This window comes from Misgurnus anguillicaudatus, unplaced genomic scaffold (genome assembly GCF_027580225.2).
Source record: "Misgurnus anguillicaudatus unplaced genomic scaffold, ASM2758022v2 HiC_scaffold_32, whole genome shotgun sequence".
Lineage (NCBI taxonomy): Eukaryota > Metazoa > Chordata > Actinopteri > Cypriniformes > Cobitidae > Misgurnus > Misgurnus anguillicaudatus.
Window position 1 is genome coordinate 109,364 of NW_027395282.1, and position 25,206 is coordinate 134,569.

Consider the following 25,206-nt stretch of genomic DNA (forward strand, 5'->3'; position numbering starts at 1 on the left):
TCGGAAAAAAAAACATGTCTGTACTACAGGTCTATTTAAAACGTGGTTTATTTAGTTTCCTAAGTGTAAACCTTGCAAAGACATTAAAGCTATAATCTTCAATTTCAAAGATTGTTCATTATTAATAACCTCGTTTAGATGCTGGTTATGGTTCTACAGTAAAATCCTAACAATATGATGGGAAAAAAGAATGAAAAAAAATCCATTCACTCTATTGGGTGTACAGCGGCAGAGAAGTTGACCAATGTAAGCTGTCCGGCCGGACAGTTTACATTGGTCGACTGCTCTCATCCAATCCCCGCTCCACTTGATACTCCACCTTGCGCTCGCGTCTCCACCCCATTGCACACCACCCTGCCCACGACATGAAATTTCTGACAGAGATAAAAATGGAGACTCAAACAACGGACTCAAAGTCGAATTAATATAGGGTCCGCCATTGACCGTTGAAGGAGCTTCACAGAGATATGGGACTGAAAACCGACGCTGACACGGCAGACTTTTTGTTGAGCAGGTACACATTTATTTATACTTTTATGGTGTGAGGTGTTACGTAAATATCTTTATATCAGTCTGACAACATGCTCATACTGCCGGTCGGCATTGGAATGTTAGCCGTTTAGCATCGCGTATCACCGGTCAAAGTAATTATATTTATTAAAGTGCTCTACGCCAATCAGACAATCCCATAGGCATTACAGTTAACTTATGTTTTGCATGTGCATACTGAAAAAACAAAAATAAATGTACCACTCAGAAACATCCATTTCCAATCTCCTAACAAGTTTTTGTTCAAAATCTGTATCCTCGTCTGAGACAGGCTCAAACATATAATTTCCATCATGAAAGCCCCAATCTATTTAATATGAGAGCGGGTGATGTGAACCTCATTGGGAAACAGCCAATCAGTCAATGTCAGGGTGGCTGTCCACCAGTTAGGGTTAAAGGGACAGTTCACCCAAAAATGAAAATTCTGTCATCATTTAGTTGCCCTCATGTTGTTACAAACATGTATACATTTCTTTGTTCTGAAGAACACAAAGATATTTCAAGAAATGTTTGTAACCAAAGCATTTGTGGACCCCATTTACTTCCATAGTATTATTTTTTCCTACTATGGAAGTGAATGGGGTCCACAAATGATTTAGTTACAAACATTTCTCAAAATATCTTCCTTCATGTTCATCAGAACAAAGAAATGTATGCACGTTTGTAACAACATGAGAGTGAGTAAATGATGACAGAGTTTTCATTTTTGGGTGAATAAGCTGAGTTGTTGTTCATTAATGCAGCAGGACATCCAAGTAAATCCTCAAACTATTAAATCCAAGGGTTCACTTACATTTTCCTCCAGCACTGTGAATGTTTAATGGGTGTTTTTAAAAAAGACACAAGAAACTAGAATTATTTGTGTGTTGTCAGCTTATACACATTGTGTTACTAGGGGTTCACATACTTTTTCTTGCGACTGTATAATGTTTCTAACACAGTGAATTTAAAGTGCACTGCAGATGTCCTAAATATTTTAAAGCTGTCTAATATGGTCTTGAAGACCTCTACAACAGGTTTAAAAACATACAAAGTAAAAACTCATTGTTACTTTTTCAAAATATAAATTATTTATGTATTTTACCTCATCTCTCGGAAACTGTTTATTCGAAGCAGTTCACAGATGTCTAAACCCCTCTTTTCGTAAAAACATTTGACCAGTGACCAAAGCACACTGTTAACCCTGTACACTTGTCACTTTTTTAAAGCAACACTAAAGAGGTTTTTTTTACCTAAAAATAATGTTTCCAAAAAAGTTTCAGTCGTTTGTACATTGGAAACAGGGTGAACTGCACTTTCACATTCGCTTTGCAGCCCTCTATCGGCCAAAATCGCACTAAAGAAGTTTCCAACCGTCGGGTAGTGGTCCTGTAGTTCGAGTGAAAACTACAAAAACTTGCTTTACGGCAGACCTACAATCCAATCAGAGCCAGCTATACTGCAGTATTTACGACAGTGGTAATGAACAATTACGCTTCTAACCTGTAGGGGGAGCAAAGAGCAAAAACTCTTTAGTGTTGCTTTAAATACCAATGTGAATTAATATGTGACTCTTAAGATGACTTTTCTGTGTAAAACTCTTTCCACACTGAGGGCAGGTGTGCGGCTTTTCTCCGGTGTGAATTACTCTGTGATGGGTAAAAGATGATTTTATTGCAAAACTCTTCCCACACTGAGGACACGTGTAAGGTTTCTCTTCAGTGTGAATTGATGTGTGACTCTCAAGATTATCTTTTCGTGCAAAACTCCTTCCACACTGATTACACGTGTAAGGTCTCTCACCAATGTGATTTAATATGTGATTCTTAAGATGACTTTTCTGTGTAAAGCTCTTTTCACATTGAGGGCAGGTGTAAGGTCTCTCTTCAGTGTGAATCCTTACATGAGTCATAAGGGTTGCTTTTTGTGCAAAACTCTTTCCACACTGAGGACAAATGAAAGGTTTCTCACCAGTGTGAATTCGTATGTGACTCAGAAGATGAGCTTTAAGTGTGAAACTCTTTCCACACTGAGGGCAAGTGTGCGGCTTTTCTCCGGTGTGAATCACTGCATGATGCGTCAGGGATGATTTAATTGCAAAACTCTTCCCACACTGAAGGCAGGTGTAAGGTTTCTCTTCAGTGTGAATCCTTACATGAGTCATAAGGGTTGCTTTTTGTGCAAAACTCTTTCCACACTGAGAGCACATGAAAGGTCTTTCACCAGTATGAATTCTCACGTGACTCTCAAGATGACCTTTCAGTGTGAAACTCATCTTACACTGAGAGCAGGTGTGCGGCTTTTGTTTGGTGTGAATTTTTTCGTGAGACATAAGGTTTCCTTTTTGTGAAAAACTCTTTCCACACTGAGTGCAGGTGTAAGGTTTCTCTCCAGTGTGACTTCTTTCATGAAACATAAGTCTTCTTGCACATACAAAACTCTTTTCACAATGAGTGCATTTGTACGGCTTCTCTCCAGTGTGAGATTTCAAATGTGCCCTAAGGGAACACCTAAATGCATAACTCTTTCCACACTGCTGGCACGTGTGACATCTCTCTTTATTGTTAGTGCTCTTGTCTTTGCTATGGTGTCCATTTCTTGTGGAAAGCGTTTCATGGGAACTGACTGAATGATTGGTTTCTCTTTTCTTAGTTGATATTTCTAAACAATCAGGAGATTCCTCTTCAGTAATGACATCATGAGGTACCTGATGTCTCTCCTCAACTTCATTCAGTTCCTCAGTTTCCTCTTTTACCTCCATCGTATCTAAAACAAACAATACATTATCAAAAATGTACTGGAAAACAAATACAATTCAGTTTATATTCAATTCAATTTTATCAGTTTAGTCAGTTTTTCATGTCCATTTACAACCCTAGGATTTGTCTTTATAATGAAATGGTCTATTAATGAATAATAATGTTGAGCTCTGCCCTGATTGGCTGTTTCTCCTTCAGTAGCTCTGTGTGTGTGTGTGTGTGTGTGTGTGTGTGTGTGTGTGTGTGTGTGTGTGTGTGTGTGTGTGTGTGTGTAGACAGATCTTATGTTTGAGTCTGTATCAGATGAAAATTTTGAGAAATAATTCCAATTGTTTGGAGATTGTGTTTAATGTTAGGTTGTACAACTTGACTGTAACGTCACAGTCGCTGTTAAGATTGACCTGTTTCATATATGTCTTTTGCATGCAAAACTCTCTCACTTCTAACTTTAATGCAAATTATAACCACATTAGACTCACTCAGACTCCAATCGTTCGGTTACGTGTTTCTGGTTCCAAAAACACTTTAAATCTGTTTCACTTCAATCTGGCATCCCAGCCGACCCCTTTTCCAGTCATTCCTTACGCATACAGTAGGTGCGGCAACCACAGCTGCCCAAAAAAACCTTTCCCAATAACACTCGGATGCTGGTCATCAGAGGCTTCAAGACCTTCATTCGATCGAACCGCTTCCACATCAGAGAGGCCCACCAAACCCTCATCAGCTGATCCCACCTCCTGCTCCGAGACAACAACTATCAGACTCTATCCACTGCCACAGCTGTGTTGTTTCCTCTGCTCCACCTGCTTTTCAAAACAAGAGCCCCTTATTTTTATGTATTGTATGAATAGACAGGTTGATGGATCGTAATTTTGTTGTATTGTAAAGTACAATGAAAATAAAGGCTTTCATTCATTCATTCATTCATTTTAATGATATGTCCCCTTTAATATTGTCTCGAGATTGTATTGAAATTTAAATGTGAAATCATCAATTGCATTTTATTTTTCAATTTGGCAGGAAAGACGCATTATCACCTTAAAAATGAAATGACAATTTAATTTTGTTTTAATTTTTATTTTAGTATTTAGTTTTCAGATTTAGGAAATACTTGGCGATTTTATTTTCAGAATTTAAGTAATTAATTTAAAATTGTCTGGAAAGAACTCCCATATAGTTAAAGCCCAAATAAAAATATAAATAAACCATTGTTTTGCTTCGTGCACAGAAAGAGGCTACCCATGAAAGATGCAGTCAACTTTGCTAAGATTACTTTTTATAGATATCACTGCTAGTAGTGCTTATTTTTCTCTAACAAGTTAAGAACTTCTTATTTTAAATGTTCATATTTTACCTCAGTACTAAAACAAAGTCGCTTTGTAACTATTGTATGCTTTTCTATCAAACTATGATTTCAACAAGTGAAGTAGAACAGCGTTTACAAAATAAAAGATAAATGTTGTAAACTAGAGGTAAACAAAGTAAAAATACATTTTTGTGCAGAATGTAAAAAAAGTGAAGCTTTAAAAATAAGTGTGCATCCGAATGCAAGTGCAGTAAACAAAGTGATTTGAAGTATAAACGAGTGAAATGATAAAGCATAAAATGAAGATAATCTGCTGTGGTGTTTGTTGATTCAGCTGACACTTGTTTAAATGATGATAAAGAGTGGAAATATATTTACCAATGTGTGTAGATTTAATTTCTTTTGCTTCAGTTTCTGTTTCAGAGCGGATGTGATTCTTCTTCTTTTTGTTTTACGGCGGCGGTTGGTCTCTCGAGCTTTAGTGCTGCATTACTGCCACCTTCTGCTCCGGAGGACGTATAAGAGAATTCATTCACACTAAAGAATCAAACATTTAAAGCGTTTATTATCAAATACCCAGTGAGGAAAGAAGGTTTCCCGAATTTTGTTATGCTTAGTTTGAACAAAACAATTAGCGAATTTCCTATATATTTTAAATACAGCATTAATGACCATTTGTTTAGGCACTGATAGCAGATAAAATATAACAGACACAGTGACAAATGCGTTTACTAATTATTTTATTGCATTAAACTGTTATCATATTATATTAATTATTAAGCTTTCATATTGAATTTATTTTTGATATAGCCTATAAAATAATGAAATAAATAGAGCATATGTTTAACAAATCAAAACAATGAATAAATAATGGCATTGGGTGTAAATTCTGACCTTAAAACAAGACCTTAATAAATAATTACCTAAAATTATTTAAAAAACCAATAGCAGGAGGTACAAAATATTTTTTTAATCTGTTTGTGCGACAAAGGGTCACATAGTATCTGCGTGTAGATGGGAGCAGTTTAAAAGCCTTCTGCAAGGGATGGCTCAAATCCATAATAATTAACTCAGCCTTCCTCAAAGTCCTAGTTTTGTACACATTATTCAGATCATTCAAGGAAGTGCCAACAATCTTGCTAAACACTTTTACAATGCCCCGTAATCTATTTCTATTTTTAAGATTAAGTGACCCGTACCAGCACACAAAAGAAAAGGTGATTCAATAAAACAAGAATAAAACATCTTCATAAAAGTATTATCCACATTAAAACCACCAAGTTGCTTTGAGTTGAGTCAATTTTTTTCCTTTATTTTTATTTAATAATTGATGGAATCATTTATAAATGCATTTAAACAAAAAGAAAAGTAATGAAGGTAAGCACAATCAAAACCCTGAATATTATTTGCATTTGCAAGTTGTTCTGCAGGTGACCTCGTAACACTTCATATTACAATGCACTTAGGGATTTCCAATTACGCCAGAGCACTCGTAGATCTACAACGATTTTCAGGTACAATGTTTTTGGGAAAAGCAGCCCTGATCAATCCAGTTGAACGCGTGGATCAGTAGATTAAGTTATTATGTATGGATGCCTTGTAGCCATGTAGACTTGTCATGTAAGTGGATAGATCGCTCTTGGCACGGGTTCATCCGACAGGAGATCAATCACACAATCCCATGGCCAATGAGGTGGTAGTTATGAGGCTCTCTTGGGACAGATAATATCTGGGAAATGATGATAGCAGGAGGGGATCTCGACTGATCAGACAACTAGTACTTTTGATGAAAGTTGCTAATAGTAATCAATGCACTGAAAAATCATGGTTAATACACTTTTACCACAAAAACATGGTTACTTTTCGTAAGAGATGTTGTAAACATTTTTCTATTATGTGATTGTACTTAATTAACTGTTACATTGCAAATAGCTAATAATTTAGTAAATTACATAATAACTTAATTACATTATGTGAAAAATTATTATTGCATTATAAAAATATAACTACATTATGAGCTCGAGATTTTACTATGTTCTTAGAAATAAATTGTATTAAATTGATAATACAGTATGTGAAATTCTGTGCGATTATTACAGGTAACACTTTACAATAAGGTTCATTAGTTAACATTAGTTAATGTATTAACCAACATGAACAAACCATGAGCAATACATTTGTTACAGTATTTATTAATCTTTGTTAACGTTAGTTAATATAAATAAAGCTTTATTTGCTTGTTCACAGTGCATTAACTAACATTAACAAACTTTTAATAAAAGTATTAGTAATTGTTGAAATTAATATTAACAAAGATGAATAAATGCTGTATAAGTGCAGTTCATTATTAGTTCATGTTAACTAATGTAGTTAACTAATGATAACTAATGAACCTTATTGTAAAGTGTTACCTTATTACATTATGAGTTTATCTTTATTTGTTTTTTTACATCAAGTCATTTCAAATTCTCATTTTATTTTCCAGAAGATTTCGTCCTTCATTTGCATGTGGTCATTTTGCAAGCAGTTCTAACCAAACTAAGTTGCAAATGAAAGAAATGCATTTGTTTGGTTAGTTAAACAGAGCATTCATGGTCACCAGCACATCTTTAAATCTGTTCAACAGTTACTCTGCTGCACATCTTAACTGTTTTATTACCACAGACCATCTCAACCTCACATTTCTAGAAGTTATCTTGTCAGGAGCGTGAATTTCACTGTTTACCCTGCTGAAAAAATGGTCTCTACTGTTAGGTGTTGGGGTCTATTTGCTGAAATGTGTCCCAAAACACACTACAAAAAGGAATTTAGTAAATTGTATAATTTTGTTTTAATGGTAAAAGCTAATTGTTCCTTATGGCCTTTTCAAGGAAACCAGTAAAATTTCTGTGATGGTTTCTCTTGTTTGTCAGTAGGGTAGCATCAGCTGTAAAATGTTTCAGTGTTTTCTCCATTTACTATATCCAGCTTGACTGCCAGTAGTCATCTAGTTGCAGTCAAGCTGTATATAGTGAATGGAGAAAACACTGAAACATCTTTTTTACAGTGTAACCCTAAACCGAAGCGACAATGGTAAGAAAATAGGACAAAACAGTTATAAAAAATAGAAATTCGTTATACGATCACGAAAAACACGGAAATTTGTGATAATATCACGAAAAAAGAATGAAAAATTTACATGACTATATAATGAAATTTTGTGATATCACCCTGTAGCCCAAGACTGGTTGCCCACTGAAGCTAAGTAGGGTTGAGTCTTGTCAGTACTTGGATGGGAGACCTCCTGGGAAAACCAGGTTACAGGTAGAGGTGTTATGGCGCTTTTCCATTGCATAGTACCCCACGGTTTAGTTTGGTTTAGTTTGGGTCAGCTTACTTATGGGAGCTTTTCCATTAGGTGCAGTACGTGGTACCCGATACTTTTTTCATACCACCTCGGTTGGGGTTCCAAGCGACCCGAGCTGATACCAAACGTGATGCAAAAACACAGTAGATCACTGATTGGTCTGAGAGAATCGTCATCAGCGTCATCGCTATAATGTAAAAGATTAGCTTTAGCTTACTGCTAGCTTGCGCTGAGTAAACATGTTTTCATCTGTGCTCTGCTATACGTTTCCAAACTCCCTTTTATATTTTATTATAATTATAAAAATATATTTTGCAGTGTGGGAGTGTTTCCAAGATTTCCGCCAAATGAACAAACAGATGTTGCTTTGAATGCACTTCGAAACGCTTTGAAGTTTCTGCATGTCATTTGTTTAAAGTAAATATTTAAGGCCTATTATTTGCATGCCACTGAAGCATGTGATGTTTAAACCCATTTAGGTCATAGATGTGTTTCTCAATTCCATACAATTGTGTTCAAAAAATAGCAGAACAACATCAGTAACCTGATCACTGTTATTAGTAGTAGTTGTGAGGGTTTTTGAGACACAAGACATGAACCCAAATGCAGACGTTAACAAAAAGGGATTTATTAACAAACCAGGTAAAACAGAAAAAACAATACCCACGAGCGGGCAAAACAAGACAAGGAAAACACAACACTGAACTGACACTAAACTAGAACAAAACATTAAACAGACTAAGACTAGCTATAACTCACTACTCACAGGAACCAACTAGAAATACGACAAGACGAACGTGCACTGAACAGCAAACACAAGGACAATAAATAGGGACAAAGTAAATTACATACACCTGGAAATCATTACAAGTAAGGGATCGGGGTAAAAGTGACGAGACCTGGGAAATGCGTGGTCAGAATAAACTAATACTAAAACCACGCATCTCCAACATAGAACATATGTACTGTCAGAACCCTGCCATGCTAAACTAAATCTAAATACAAACAAGGATCTGACAGGATTCTGACAGTAGTAATATTTCTGCACACTAGTGCACTAGCTTCAGAATGTTGAAAGTAAAATGGACTGTTACAAACATTTCTCAGAGGAACAACATAATTTCATTAAAAAGTGAATTGGAGATGAAGAAAAGCAGCAACGTTTAAGATGCTGAGTTAAAATGATCTCAATGTTGCTGTTATGGAAAAATGTTAAAGCTGTTTTTGTTGCCTTCTGTGGTGTGACCACTAGTAAGTTTGTGTGGGACGTTTCATTAAAAGATAACCTAAAACTGTGATATAGTGTATAATAACATAATAAAAATAAAAACATTTGCATTTTAGCTCATAACAGTTGTTGACGAGATAAACATTAACAGGTGAGTTTATTTAAATGTTGAAATACACAAAGCAATGAATAATAGTGCAAGCTGATCTCTGATGGGTGAATTTACACACACACACACACACACACACACACACACACACACACACACACACACACACACACACACACACACACACACACACACACACACACACACACACACACTTCTTGACAGATACGAGTAGTATTACTGAAGTAACTTTCCTTTTTCCTTTACAAGATCTGGCATAGAAGACGAGGATGATTTTGAAGTAGGTTAGGGAATCCAAATGGAGACAGAGAGGAGTTTAAACAGCATCTCATCACTAACTGTAAAAAAAAATGCTGCAGTGTTTTGTGCAAGTTTAATCAAATTGGTTATGCAAGTCAATTAAATTTACAATTTAAAGTTTTTGACTAATAGTTGACATAACTTAAAAACAAAACAAAAACTTATAATGATTTTTTTTTTAAAGTGGTCAAGTAAAAAAATAGTTGCTTATACTTAAAAATGTAAGTGTGTTTTTTTACACTGTAAGGGTTTTGTGTGTTTTTTTCCCCAATACCTCTCTAAGACACGTCCCCAAACCCACATTTTGCATCAGTATTTGTGTAGGTAAAACAAACCAAATGAAAGTAGAGAACACAAAGTAAAGAGAACGCCTTCAGTTGGTTGAATAAGGTAAACACAGATGTTTTTTTTATTCACTTCACTGATTTAAATGTATTTGTCATGATTCATTGTGTTATTTTTAACTGTTTCAGATTCATCACACACTGTAAAACATCAACAATGGAAAGACTGATTCATGTTCTGCTGATCTCAGGTCAGTGTGTGTAGGGGTCTTGTGAAGATTAGTTTGATGTGTAGTAATTAATGTTGGGTTTTCATCACCATCAGTGTTTTCTAAATTCATCTACACGTCACTCAAAATCTCATGAAAAATATCAAATACTAAATAACAGATAAAACATCAGAAGATTTATTTATGGGTTAATTTTTTGACCACATGTTTTAAATATATGGGGCATTTTTGTCTTAAAAATGTCTATGATTTGTACAAATGCATAACACATTAATAACATAATTTAGGTTTAATTTTAATTCACAGACATAAAAATAATGGTGTCTGTACTGAAATCCCAAGACTAGACTAGTCATCAAATAGACTAAATATATGTGTCTTATAAACAACAAAATAATGGCTAAATGATTATTTTTACTCCAATATAACAGGTTTTCATAAGAGAATGTTTTTTACTTTAATTACATAACGTAGACTAACCTTAACGATGTTCGTACAGATGACCTTTAACCAAAAATAACTCAATAAATAATTAAAGGTCAAACATAAATAATACATTCAAAATATCTGTGTCATCCTCATTTCCCCATCTTTCATCCACGGCCAGAAAAGAGACCCTACCGTAAACTGTTTGATGATTATTCAGTAAGTCTGCAGGCAGGGTGTATTTGAAAACGGCCGGTGGGCAAGCTTATGCTAACAGACTGCAGCATCGGGGGGAGACGAGTGGGGCAACAAATATGTGGATTAATGCTTTTCATTTTTTTTCATTTTCATTTTCTCTTTTATTCTTTTCATGAAAATGCATTATTTATACAAGGCACATACAATTCATTTTGACTTTTCCTTTACATTTCCATGATCAGAAAGGAGCAGATGGAAGAATAATATTCTTATATTTATCTGCCCCCTTTATAGACATAAATAGTAGATGGCATTAACCTTGTTCCCTCCACCATCACCCATAATTTATTAACGTAAATAGTAGATGACATAAATATCACCAGAAAGAATATATTAACTTAAATAGTAGATGTTACAGCATTATTCCCTCCACCATCACCCAAACTGCAACATATCTAATATTTATTTAAATGTTTTACAATAATCACATACAGTCCAATTCAAAATTCAATTTGATATAATTCAAGTTGTTTCTTTCTGTAACTCCGTTTAAATTCGAAAATATTTTTACAACTTTTTAAATCTTTGCTTAGAAAATTCCACACTTTTACTCCAGCAACAGACCAACACATTTGTTTCAGGGTTGTTCGTGCTGTTCGATGTTTAAAGTCATACGGCCGTCTATGATTTCCATCTTCAGAAGTGAGAACAAATAACTTTTGTAAATCATCTGGAAGAGCTTTACTTCTAGCTTTAAACATCACTTATAAAATTTGTAATTCTACAATGTCTTTACATTTTAATAATCCTGATCTAATAAAGAGTGGATTTGTATGATCTCTATATCCTGCTTTGAAAATAATACGAATAGCTCTTTTCTGTCAAATAAATAAAGGCATAGTGTTACTTTAATATGTATTTCCCCATATTTCTACACAATAGTTTAAATAAGGCAAAATCATTGAACAATATAACATTTTCATTGTATTATACGGTAAACTGTATTTAACCTTATTCAAAATAAATAGCCTTTTTGACATTTTATTTTTTACATGCATTATATGACTTTTTCACGTCAATTTCTCATCTAAGGTAACTCCTAAAAATCTAATTTCAGACACCTTCTCAATATTTACAATTTTAGTTTAACCATTTCATCTTCAATATTAGCTAAAGTTTCCAAATCATTTCCTGAACTATATAAATCTGTGTCATCTGCAAATAATACATAGTGTAATTTTTTTGAAACCTCACAAATCTCATTTATATATAAAATAAAAAGTCAGTTGCGTTTGATGAATGCTTAGAGCCACTCGGGCATCACGTCTATCAGCACCATGTATGCAGTGATTATGTTTAACTTAACCTTCATCATGTTTTAACAAATTAAAAAAAAACATCACAATCAAGTAAAATAAAATATGACTTCATCTTTAATGTCCATTTTTGCAGCTGAAATCAAGTTTGCGCTCTGTACGGATTTCAAATGTCATTCCTATTAATGAAATGTCTAACATATATTTACATTTAGCTTATTGTGCATTTGTGGATTTAAGAAATAATTGTGAAACTCTTTATATTTATTTGTGGTTCAGAATTTAGAATCAATTTTGACTCCATCATTTTCATCTCAGCAGGACTCTGTCCGTTTATCCACAGCATCCCGCATGGGTACCTCCTCATCCAGGAGCAGAAGACCTGGTACGAGGCGCAAGCTTACTGCAGACAGAATCACATTGATCTGGCCACTGTTGAAAGCAGTGAAGACCAGGCAGAACTACTAGCAATTGAACCAGCATTGACTTCAGTACCCTGGATTGGACTCTACAATGACATCAACAGCTGGCGGTGGTCTAATAAAAATGAGAGCATTACATATGAGAACTGGTATAGACCTACTGGGGAACCGAACAACTTTGATGGAAGAGAGACATGTGGGTTTTTTGAAGCTGCAGGCACTTGGCAAGATATCTACTGTGATATAGAAAAATATGTGTTTTTTTGTTACAATGGTAAGTATGAAATATTTTCAGCTCTGATTGTGTCTCTGCTACAGGCAATGAGCCAAATATCTTTATTTTACTGCAAACTTTTTACGGATGTTACTATGGGTTTACACCAGATGCGAGTTCCACGATTTGCGCGAGTAGATCACATACAAAGTCAATGCAAAGACGCGATCAAACGCTTCCTCGCGTGGGGCAATGCGAATGATGCGATATGGGCGGCGGGTTTGCCGTGAAAACACACGCTATTCGCATCAAACGCGTCTTCGCCCAAGTTGAAAATATTCAACTCGAGCGAAAAATTCGCATGACACGAATTTAAATCCCGCGAGTAATCTAGAGCGAGCAACGCGATGCCATAGACCCCTTCACGGTTCACGTCACAGGCTGTTCCCACTGCGCATGTTGGGGTCAGAAAAGTCATTACAGCAGATTGAGTTGCGTATTATTCGGTATCGTCAAAAATGCCTACTTACGTCGTGGGCTGTGGGTCTTCCGTTAAGTTTTCGCGATTCATGCAAATGGTATGAACAGTTCGACCCCGTGCTGCGCGCGCACCCGATAGTCATTCAATGTTTACAAACCTTGAAGGGGTCTATAGCACGCTTCGCGTTTGGTGTAAACCCTATAGGGTTCGGTTTACTGATGTGAGTTTTTATTTAAATCATGAAATCAAGGTGGATAACATATACATTTTTAGATTATAATAAAACACCAAGCTACAATGGTAAAATAGAAATAAAGATAATCCAATAAATAAAATGAGACAAAAATGTTTGGCATTAAAGGGATAGTTCACCCAAAAATGAAAATTCTGTCATCATTTACTCATCCTCGTGTTGTTACAAACCTGTATAAATGTCTGTGTTCTGATGGACACGACTGAAGATATTTTGAGGAATGTTTGTAACTAAACCGTTCATGAGCCCCATTTATTTCTATACTATTAAAGCAATAAACCCCTTGAAGCAGTGGGTTACCAGTGCATTTTATAACAGCTAAGGGGCGTTGTTAGGCACGACGCGAAGTGCCTAAAACCGCCTTAGCTGTTATAAAATGCACTGTAACCCCACTGCTTCAAGGGGTTTATTGCGTTTATAAAACGGTTACTTCATATGCAAAACGTTAGCGGGATTTTATAAAATAAAACACAAATAAGTTGTAATTATATTAGTACAAATATTACTCTTCCGCCAAACAAAGTAGTTCCTCAGAATCAAGTGTGACTGAAACAGAGCGCAGTTCCAGAGGTGGAAAGTAACGAATTACATTTACTCACGTTACTGTAATTGAGTAGTTTTTTTGTGTATTTTTACTTTTTTGAGTAGTTTTTAAAATCTGTACTTTTACTTTTACTTAAGTATGTTTTATTTAAAGTATTGTACTTCGCTACATTTTAAATCATATTCGTTACTGAGTAAAAAAATATTATATAAAGCAAGGTGATAAAGACGCGCAACGGATGTAAATGGGCGGGGCTCGGGGGAACGCGCGCAAAAAGAACCATGGAGCCGGACGAGACAGGCGCGCGCTAATGCAGACCCGCCTCAGTTCAAATCTTTATGAAAGAAACCCCTGGTCATATTTAAGCACACTTTCCACTGACCCGAAGCGAGTGTTTCATTTCTATGAAAGGTAGGATTCATGCTCTTATACGAAATTGCATGACGCGTTTTTAATACCATGCGCATTATCTTCCGAGGTCTAGCAGCTTCGCGTCAAGTCAAACACAACTTCAAAACGTCCTCGAGAATGCGCAGGTCATTAGACATTGCAGAGAGAGAGAGAGAGAGAGAGAGAGAGAGAGAGAGAGAGAGAGAGAGAGAGAGAGAGAGAGAGAGAGAGAGCGAGCGAGCGAGAGAGAGAGAGAGAGAGAGAGAGAGAGAGAGTTTGAGAGTTTAATACTCTTTTATTTTAACAATTTAATCATATATTACACACACTTCATCTTTTTTTTTTTTCTTTTTTTTTTCCTTCACATATGTTTAAAAAGTCAAAACCAACTCATTTCCGTCACACAAAGTGCACAGTACTTCATTAATACACCATATTTCTTCAAATTTCAATAGACAGTCCACCAACTTGTAATAGGCAAACTCTACTTTCAGTCGAGCTGCCACCAGTCCCAAAAACATGGGGACAACACTTGTTGCCTCCTGCCCTAAAAGTTTTTTTTTCCGTGTTTTCCAAATTGCCAATTTTGCTGTACCTGACAAAAAATTAATTAGAACCAATGTCTTTTTCCTTTGAACAGAGTACCTGGGCCCATAAACAAACAATTCAATAGTAAAACCTTCACCCAGAGACGAAAACCAATTTTTTAGAAGACAAAAAAGATCCCCTAAACGTGAACACTGCACGAATAAGTGGACCACTGACTCTACCTCCAAACAAAAAGGACAACCCACCCCTATGTTAGGATTGAGATGCGCCACATATCTGTTCGTAGCTATTGCTCCATGTACAATTCTCCACTGGAGATCACCTGTCCGTTTATTAATCGGACACTTGTACAGAGCACGCCAGCATCCTTTAGGGGAAGAGTCAGGTCCAAGAAAATCTGTCCATTTTGCAACAGACACACCAGTCAAAGTCCGGGCATTTGACACTTTTGAACAAGTCCAGTACAAGGCCTTTTTTCCAGTTAACTCAAAACAGTCCAATTCAGGGATTTTAAATGTCAGCAGACAGTGCTCATCTTCTTCCCAATTCTCCGCAGCTGCACTGACTGTAAGTGAGGGAAAAACGTACTCATACTCTTCTGTCCACTCATGGATCATCGTTGTTTTATCCAGAAAGTCTCTGTACTCCTCTACGAAAACTCCCCGTATATCTGTGAGGAGCTGCTTTATCATTCTCGTGGATTTCACTTTAGTCCTTTGGCTTATAACTTCCACGCTGCTACTCAATATATGACCCAGCTTCACATATCCAGCTGCCAGCATCCTTGAACGTAAGCATGCAGATGATAGAAATCTTGAAGGCAGGAGTGGGTTGAAAAACAAAGGTTCTTCCAACAGCCAAGGCCCTGCTTCCAGATCAAGTGATCTTGACACATTGAAAACTTTCCAAGCTTCAAGCATAGATCTATAGAAAGGAGTAAGATCTACCAACTCAGACTCTTGTAAGTCCATAAGAAATAAATGTTTATCAAGTCCCATTCCACCTGCCCTCCGCAAAAGGGCTATCGCAGTATCCATCCAAGCACAATTGCCGTTATATAGCAGCTTTTGAGCAGCTTGTAATCGGAAAGCCATGAGTCTTGCCTTGAGGTCCACTAGACCCTGTCCCCCTTCTTGTACAGGAAGATACAGTACTGCAGCTTGCACCCAATGGCATCCAGACCAGAAAAAGTTCACCAAGTGCCTTTGGATCGTTTGAACTAGCCCTGCTGGTGGTTGCAGCACATTAAATTTATGCCACAGAGTAGATGCCACCAAATTATTGGCGACCAACACTCTTCCCCTGTAGGACAGCTGGGGTAGCAACCATTTCCATCTAGACAATCGAGTGCATACTCTTTCCTCTATACCCTCCCAATTTAATTTTTGAAACTCATTTGAACCAAAAAAAAAGGCCTAAAATTTTAAGACCATCTAATTTCCATTTAAGGTCTCTAGGTAATTTTGGGAGATTCTCTGAAGTACTTTGACCAACCCAGAGTGCTTCACTTTTGTCCCAGTTAACCTTGGCTGTTGAAGCCTTCTCATAAATATAAAGTGCATCAGACAAAACTTTGACATCTTGTGTGTTTTTAACAAACACGGTAATATCATCAGCATAAGCACTTAAAACTGTTCTTGAATTCTTAACAATAGCAGGTATATCCAAGCCAGATATTTTTTCTCGTATTTGACAAAGAAAGGGTTCAATTGCTATACTATATAGCTGTCCTGATAAAGGACACCCCTGTCTTATGCCCCTTGTTACAGAGATGGGACGACTCAAACCACCCCCCACCTTAACAATACAAGAAGCCCCTGTATACAACAATTTCACCCATTTTAAAAAACCCTACCCAAAACCAAACACTTTGAAAACATTAAAAATATAATTGTGATCAACACGATCGAACGCTTTCTCTTGGTCTAGGGAGATTAAACCAATTTCTATTTTAGAAGCTCTACAAATGTCTAAAACATCCCGTATCAAAAACAGATTGTCCGATATTGTCCTTTCTGGAATACAATATGTTTGATCACTATGTACAATTTGATGGAGATACTTTTTAAGCCTATTTGCAAGGCATTTGGATAATATTTTATATTCAGTCGTCAAAAGAGCGACCGGTCTCCAGTTCTTCAAAAAAGACAGATCCCCTTTTTTAGGCAGCAATGACAAAACAGCCCGTTGACAGGATACAGGCAACATACCATCTTTGTTACAAACACAAAATACTTCAAAAAGATCCTGTCCAATGCAATGCCAAAAATGTTTATAAAATTCAGGTGGCAAACCGTCAATGCCTGGAGCTTTTCCTGAATTAAGTTGACCCAAGGCAGCAGTTATTTCTTGGAAGGATAAAGACAAGTCCAAAGCAGTCTTTGAATCAGAGTCTATTTGAGGTAGATCTTTAAACAATGTTGCAGAACAATTTACATCACAATGCTCAGCAGTGTACAGATTTGAATAGAAATCCACAGCATGACGACGCATATCTTTTGTATTGTATGTCATCCTTCCATCAGGAAGACGTAAACAAGCCATCTGTTTGTGCTTTGCCACTTTACGCTCTAAATTAAAAAAATATGCACTTGGAGCATCCATTTCTGCAACAGAAATAAACCGAGACCTTACCAAGGCCCCTTTAACTCTCTCATTTAAAAAAGATCCCAAAACCATTTTTTTCCTCTGTAACTTGCTACTTAAACTAGGGTCATATCTATTAATTAGTTCTGCTTCTATTGATGATATCTCATTTTCAACAGACTCAATTGTTTCTTTCAGCACATTGGTAGAATTAGCAGTGTATTGCAGACAAAACATTTTTATATTTACTTTTCCTATATCCCACCACTGTCTTAAGTTTTCAAAACTGCTTTTTTTTCTTTTCCACTGCTGCCAAAAAATTCCAAAATTCTTGCAAAACTCTTTATCCTTAAGCAATCTAATATTAAAATGCCAAAAAGACGACCTATTTGAACTCTGAGATTTACTTATTACAATCGAAATCAAATTATGGTCTGTAAAACCCACTGGTGTGATAGAAACATCAATAATTTGACTGCTCAACTGTTTAGATACATAAATTCTGTCCAAACGAGCAGCAGTAATTCTATTATCATTCACCTTGATCCATGTATATTGCCTCACATCAGGGTTTTTTACCCTCCATATATCCAAAAGATCTGTTGCCTTTATTAACTTTGATAAACAAGATGAGGACTGAATATGAGGCTCCTCGGTATTTCGATCAACAGAAAAATTCTCTGTACAGTTCCAATCTCCCCCGACTATAACATTTCCATCATTAAAACATTTTTTAAAAACATTACTTAACACACTAAAAAACATTAATCTTTCAAACCCTACATTTGGTGCATACACATTGATAAAATAATAAATATCCCCATCAATGTCTGCTTTAACAACAAAAAGACGGCCATTCATTGGTTCTTCTGTACTCAAAATAGTAACTTTTAAATCAGGTGCAAAAAGAATAGCCACGCCTGCACTCAAATTCGTTTTATGGCTTAATTTGTACTGCCCTTTCCACCACAGACCCCACTCAACTTCATTTCCAGCATCGCTGTGTGTTTCTTGAAGATAAATAACATGTAATTTTTTCTGCTCTATTATTCCAGATATTAATGCACGTTTGTGCATATCCCTTCCCCCATTTATATTAAGTGAAGCCACTCTTAATACATCCATATAAAGATTTAAGAGGGAAAGGAGAAAAACAGATAAAAGCAGCATTACAGAAAGAGTCACCATGTGATGCATGAGATGATTAACTAAAACAAAACTTTTGACATTCTCTTTTTTTCCACTTTTCTGAACTTTCTAATAGCGGTTATATGTTTCTTCAAACGAAACCTTTTCTTTTCACTTAAGATTTCAAGACTCACATTCCTTTGATGTACTGAAACAGACTTCTCAAACTTCTCAATATCTGGAAAGAAATCAATCACATTAACTTGCTTCCCAAAAGTGTCATCCAGAAAAGCATTGATCTCATCTAATGCGTACAATGAAGAATCATCTTGTGCAATCTCTTGAGAGTCCACCTCACTACTGCACATATAATCTTCCTGCGAGTCTGAGACAGTTTCCAACATAGATGCATTTTCATTTAGCAAAGCTTCATTCATAGTACCACTCAACTCCATCTGCTTTTTCTCTTCTACACTTTCTACACTACAAAAACTATTCTGAATACCACTCGTGCTAGGTACAGAATCATTGACATTTTCAGCATTCAGTGTTTCAGTGTTTTCTCCGTTATTAACAATCACAACACTATTCAGATCGGGTACGCTCACTGCCCTTACTGCAGTATTTATTTGAGTATTATCTGAAACATTAACATCCATTCCTAAAGATCTTACCTCAGGAGGACCCTCTATCTCACCCCGATCTCTTTGAGCTGGCGCAAGTTGAGAGCTAGCATCTGATCTCACATTAATAACTTCAACTTCGCGTTCTTTGTGTGGGCACATGTGTCGTTTGTGTCCGATGTCGCCACATTCAAAACACTTCATATTGCCAGTTGTCGCGTAAACCATATACGTTTTCCCTTCATGTTTAACACGAAACGATATGTCCAGCGTTCGCTCCGGTGAGTCTAAAACCATGTTTACATTTCTCCTAAACGACATCACATGTTTTAGAGCCGGGTGTTTACACCCTAAAGAGATCATTTTAAACGGACCTACAATTTTCCCAAAGCGAATTAGCTCACGCTCGCACGCTTCGTTTGTTATGAAAGGCGGCACGTTTGAAATCGTGATCTTAGAAGAAGCCGCATAAAGTGGCGTTACCTGCACTAAGTCATCATTAATAATGAGTCCATTTTCAATTATCTGATTGACAAGATTCTGCGTGTTCAGAAAGACTACAACGGCCTTATTCATGCGGGAGGCCGAAGAAATATTTTCGTGACCTACCGCTTCACCTGTAGCAACAAGCACATCCTCCACCATTACCCCATCAGGAGGCACACACCTGAAACCATTCCGCAAGGACAGCGCCTCTGCCTGAGACGCCATCCCTCCGCAAAACCAGCAACGAAAAGTTAAAGATAAAACTTACCAAATCATGCCGGTAGAAAAGTGAAAAAAAGAAGAAAAAAAAACAGATAAAGTGGTAAAAAAGAGTATAGGTGAAAAAGAACACCACTCGATCTTTACCCTCCCACCGTTACTCTCACACACGCAAACTCCCAGGATCCCCCGAGAGAGAGAGAGAGAGAGAAGAATAAAGGTAATCAGGTACCCAGGTCAGGAAAGTAAGAAGATAATAAACGTGTCAAATGTATATAGACATGGCACTCATCTCATTATATGCTCATTTAAACTAGATATATAGTTTAATAAAATAATGTATGTTACCAGCAATACATCAATTACAACCTTAATATAGTGATTGTATTTACTAGCTGCTGACCACCTTCAAAAGTGCATAACTCACATGTAAAAATCATTAAACAATTCAATAAATGTTTCTTACTTTAAAAAAGCTTTTTATTTTATTAACTTTTTGTTATTGCACTTTAATTGTAAAGATGTTCCTACAATTAAAAACAACTAGTTTGAGATGTATATTCCCTTGTCGTTTTTGAACTATACTAGAATCCTCCACCTCATCCCGCTGTAAAAAAGTAACTTTTACTCTGAGTAAAGTTAAAATGACTTACTTTTTACTTTTACTTGAGTAGATTTTTAGACAAGTAACTTTACTTTTACTTAAGTAAAATATTATTAAAGTAACTTTACTTTTACTTGAGTACAATATTTGATTACTTTTTCCACCTCTGCGCAGTTCCCAGGGGCGTTCCACAAGATCTCGGGCCCTATGCATAGGCAGTCCTGATGGGCCCCAATGCCCCACCTCCATAATATATTCCAGACTTTTCAGGTCTGAGAGATCAGGAATTTTATCACAGCTTAGAACGCGTTTCAACCAATCGGAATGAAGAACCAGAACTGCCCGTTTTATAATATTTTTTATAGTATTCCATAGTACTAGTAAACTGTTGCCTACAATCCGTGTGTTGTAGTCCAAGAAAAGAGATTTATGTTGAAGACGATAACTCGCATCATCGTTTACTTTGAGGGTTGTACCTTTTGCATATCATTAACATTACACACCAAAGGAAATTTTAAAAAGCTTGTGTTTGTTAACAGCCGGTATTATCACTAATGATGATCGAGTATCACTTTATTATCTTGTTTATTTAACATTGAATAAATGTTCAAAATGCTTCAGATAGAGGATGCATTAAGTATTGGTGTGCAAATTAACATTTTAAATCAGTCCCTCCAGAAAAATGCAATTATGTGATTGCATGATTCAACACGTAAAGTCTGCATATTTATGCTGGGGACGCATTTTTTCAAATACGCCGCACTTTTGCAGCATAAATTGCAGATTTCCATGTGCAAAATATGCAGGGCTTGCATGATTTCATAATCCCCAAATTTTCGTAGCAAAAATCACATATATCTTAGCAGAAAGTTGAAAAATGTTGCATTTACCTCACACAAGCGCAGGTTAGGGTGATGTAATTATGTGATGTGAAAATCATTGAAAAACTGCAAACAGTTGCAACAAGTTCTCACAGTTTTTGCAAGTTCCCGCAATTTCATTGCATAAAATTGCATAAATATCCCGCATATTCCATCGCATTTTTTAAGAAAACGTGCCGCAAGATCAAGGATTTTTGCCCACAACAATCACAAAAAACTCTGTTTTTGTGGAAGGACTGTTAAAGGTGCAGTGTGTAACTTTTAGAAGGATCTAATGAAAGAAATGCAATATGATATACATGTTATCAGTGGTGTATAAAGACCTTACATAATTGTTTTTATGTGTATTACTTTAGAATGAGCTGTTTTTATCTACATACACCGCAGGTCTCCTTACATGGAAGTCACCATTTTGCATCACCAAATGCTAAACGCACACACTGCTCTACAGAGCGCAATTTGTCACTACTTTATTTTGTCTTAAATCACAACATGTTTGTCCTGTGGCGGCCATAGCTTCTCGATGCATTTCGGTAAACGGTGGACTGAGCCGTTAGTTACAATTCACAATCTTACTGCTAGATGCTGCTAAAATCTACACACTGCACCTTTAAATGTAAATGAGTTATAACAGGTGTGGGGAGCCCCTGATCTCTTCATACATTAACAACACCATTTGTCCTATAACAGAGGACCAAATCGACCCAAACCGGTTTGTTCTTATCAGTAATGGCTGGAGGAACTGGTATGATGCTCAGAGTTACTGCAGACAGTATCACACAGATCTGGCCACCATTCAGAATTCAACTGAGAACAACCTGCTGAAGAAACTGATGGGAAATTATGGAAGAGCGTGGATTGGTCTGTACAGAGACTCATGGAAGTGGTCAGATGGGACAAATGTCAACAACTACCCCATAACCTGGATGAGTGGAGAACCTAACATAGTTGGGTTGAACCCATCTTGTGGAGTTGAACGTCCTGGTGCTGTGATAAGTGATGAGATCTGCTCAGACCCCCATTCTTTCATCTGCATGCACTGTACGTTTCATGTGTACAGATATCATAAATACACTTGACTATTTACTTATTTATTTCCACAGTCAGCTCCAAGGCTGTTTGAAATAATTAAAATCATTTGCTGTCATATGGAACAGACCTGGAACTGTATCAGTGTTTATTTAGAAAAAAAATGACTGCACACATCATTTGTCCGCCAATCAGAAACAAATCGACAGTGATATTGGTGATTTAATGATTATTTTCTATAGGGATGCTATTATGTCATACTTTAAAGGGATTTTCATATAATGAAAATTACCCTACAAGTTAAATGATTTTCGTCACCTAACGCCACTCTAGTCACAGTATAGACGATTTCAGCAGTAACAACATAAACAAACGTCTTTCGTGGAACAAACATAACTTCCGGTAAACTACGCAAAGAATCAAAAACAACAGAGTCATTTTAGAGTAAAATGAACAACACTTAGATGAACTTAGTTAAACCACTAGCCACTTTGGCTCGTGAGCAAAAAATCTATTGTTAAGCCCTGGTCTTGTTTACCTCTAGTTGAGTTGACATGGATTGACTCACAACTTGTAATGTTTTAACAGTTTCTAGGAAACAGATTGTGCGCGTGGAGGTGAAATCTGCTCAAAATCTAAATAATCCTGCAGTGATGGAGATCATTATAAAGTGGGTAAGTGTTGAACTATCTGTGCAGTACAAAAACACAGACACATTTTATAAATATGAAACACTTTGTTGTGACATTGTTGATTTATTTCTTTGTTTAGATGAAGCAGAAACTGAAGGATTATGGGATAGAGAAGGACACAAGACTGACGTGGAAAGTTCAGTCAGATGGAAATGTTTTTACACCAAAACTTCAGCGTGAAAATGTTCAGCAACGCTGCTTAAACTTTTCTCTTTAGTGTTTCACAGTCAGTATCTGTGATCTGCAAGAAACTTTCTCCTCTTTAATAATTAGATGTTATTTTTATAATTAAATTTATTATATGATATTCCAATTGATTAATCAAATGACCACATGTATATGCAATATCTGCATTCAATTATTTGCATATTATTTAATATTACAAGACAAGAGTAAAACATTTTATAAAGTGTTATTAGACGTCAATATATATTTTATCAAGAAATCACAAGCTCACAGTCAGCCTTGTGTCTGTATCTAAACACATATGATTGTATTGAGTCTAATAGCAGCTGTAACAACTCATAATGTAATAACTGTACAGAATGTAATAATTTACTAAAACATAATAACATCTTTATCCTGTAATGTAATTACATGTGAAATTTATTACACAAATAAACTCAATAGATAAGGTCAAAATGCTATTATTTCAATGTTTTTTTAACAAAACCTGTATTGTACTGCATTTAACATTTTGTTGTGTCTGTGTAATTACATATTTTAGTAAATTTTTCACACAGGGCCATGTGGGTTTAGATTCTATTTTCCCTTCATGATAAAAACTTTCATTTAAAAACTGCATATTGTGTTTACTTGTGTTATCTTTGATCATTATTTAAATTTGTTTCATGATCTGAAACATTAAAGTGTGACAAACATGCAAAACATGAAATCTAGAAGGGGGCAACACTTTTTCACAACACTGTAGATCTTTCAGGGTGTTTTGTGCACTGCAGGTCATGTGAAAAGAACCTATGCGCTTAACATTTTCCACACATTCATTTTTAGGCACGACATGTGAATGGCCCCTTATTGTATTTATTGTTTACTGGCAGTCTATGAAAGGTTTTACTGGATGGATGTGTGGATACAGATAATGGGTGCACGTGAGCTACATACACAATAGGCTCTTGTGCGTGATCAAAACAAATGTTTTGTAGAGATTTACTGCGTTTCTACCTGTTATTATGACAACTATACAAACTATGCCGGCCTTTCTGGATTTCATAATAAACATTAAAAAGCTAGTTAAAACAGCACACACATGTGTCCCTTACAATATGACTAACATTAGTAGTGGCTCGTTGCCAGAAGTTTTGCACAAATGAGCTCAAAGATGGCGGTCCCCACATTTATTTCAAAAATAAGGTGGATATAGCCTGACTATGTCTTTTAATTTCATTTCGCAAAGCAAAATAGCAGAGGATGGTATTACCAAGCTTAGGTGGATAGGTTATAAAAGAAGAAGAGATGTTTTTAAAGCTTTGAAGTTTTAAGCTTTATTAAGTAAATTTGTTTGGCTGCACTATAGTAATTTCTAATACTCTGTATACTTATTTTTATTTATATAAATTATGTTGTTGAAGTTGGTGTTGAATTTTATTTTATTATTACTTTTATTTTATGCAGATAGGTTCTCTGTTTTTTATTTCAAAATGATAGAATTTGTAAGCTAAGATAAGCAAATGTTTAAATACAAAAAAATGTATAATTTGTTAAAGGCATGAAGTTTTGTTGGGTGATTGGCATACTAGAAAAAATAACACTTCACATTGCTGGTGTACTTTTGTTTATTGCTGTTTATTCATTTTAAGTTGAAATCATGCTGACAACTCCCAGTTAAAAAATCCCATCTTCTCCCCTGTGAGTGGATTCATGAGGAGTAATTATTATAGTCAAAATTCTGGACTTAAATTTTAAATTAAACACTTCCATATTAACTAAAAAATCTTGTTTCATTCATTGTTATTTCAAGTTTTCCCTGTAGGCTTGAGGTGAAGTGTCTGCTTCATGTCCAGTAGATGGCGGTAATGACACGTGTACGTGATGCG

The 25,206-nt window shown here is 35.9% G+C and overlaps 2 protein-coding genes across 6 annotated transcripts; one reads left to right on the plus strand and one right to left on the minus strand.

Annotated features, from left to right (window-relative positions):
* Nucleotides 1-1,111: 1,111 nt before the first annotated feature.
* Nucleotides 1,112-5,058, minus strand: LOC129453958 (uncharacterized). 4 transcript variants are annotated; one of them, XM_073865653.1, is made up of 3 exons: nucleotides 4,972-5,058; nucleotides 3,767-4,024; nucleotides 1,112-3,294 (listed from the first exon to the last, which is right to left on the minus strand). In XM_073865653.1, exon 3 carries the CDS (start codon nucleotides 3,287-3,289, stop codon nucleotides 2,072-2,074), a length of 1,218 nt encoding a protein of 405 aa, XP_073721754.1. In that variant the 5' UTR covers nucleotides 3,290-3,294; nucleotides 3,767-4,024; nucleotides 4,972-5,058; the 3' UTR covers nucleotides 1,112-2,071. The 4 variants fall into 4 exon arrangements, with proteins under 4 accessions (XP_073721754.1, XP_055074348.2, XP_055074349.2 ...); XM_055218373.2 differs by having other exon boundaries at nucleotides 3,767-4,093; nucleotides 4,972-5,055; XM_055218374.2 differs by having other exon boundaries at nucleotides 3,767-4,090; nucleotides 4,972-5,046.
* Nucleotides 5,059-10,068: 5,010 nt separating this feature from the next.
* Nucleotides 10,069-23,813, plus strand: LOC141363110 (putative C-type lectin domain family 20 member A). 2 transcript variants are annotated; one of them, XM_073865656.1, is made up of 5 exons: nucleotides 10,069-10,132; nucleotides 12,370-12,747; nucleotides 22,122-22,472; nucleotides 23,049-23,134; nucleotides 23,232-23,813. In XM_073865656.1, the coding sequence occupies exons 1-5, from the start codon at nucleotides 10,099-10,101 to the stop codon at nucleotides 23,367-23,369; spliced, it is 987 nt and encodes a 328-aa protein (XP_073721757.1). In that variant the 5' UTR covers nucleotides 10,069-10,098; the 3' UTR covers nucleotides 23,370-23,813. The 2 variants fall into 2 exon arrangements, with proteins under 2 accessions (XP_073721757.1, XP_073721758.1); XM_073865657.1 differs by having other exon boundaries at nucleotides 12,373-12,747.
* The last annotated feature ends 1,393 nt before the right edge of the window (nucleotides 23,814-25,206 follow it).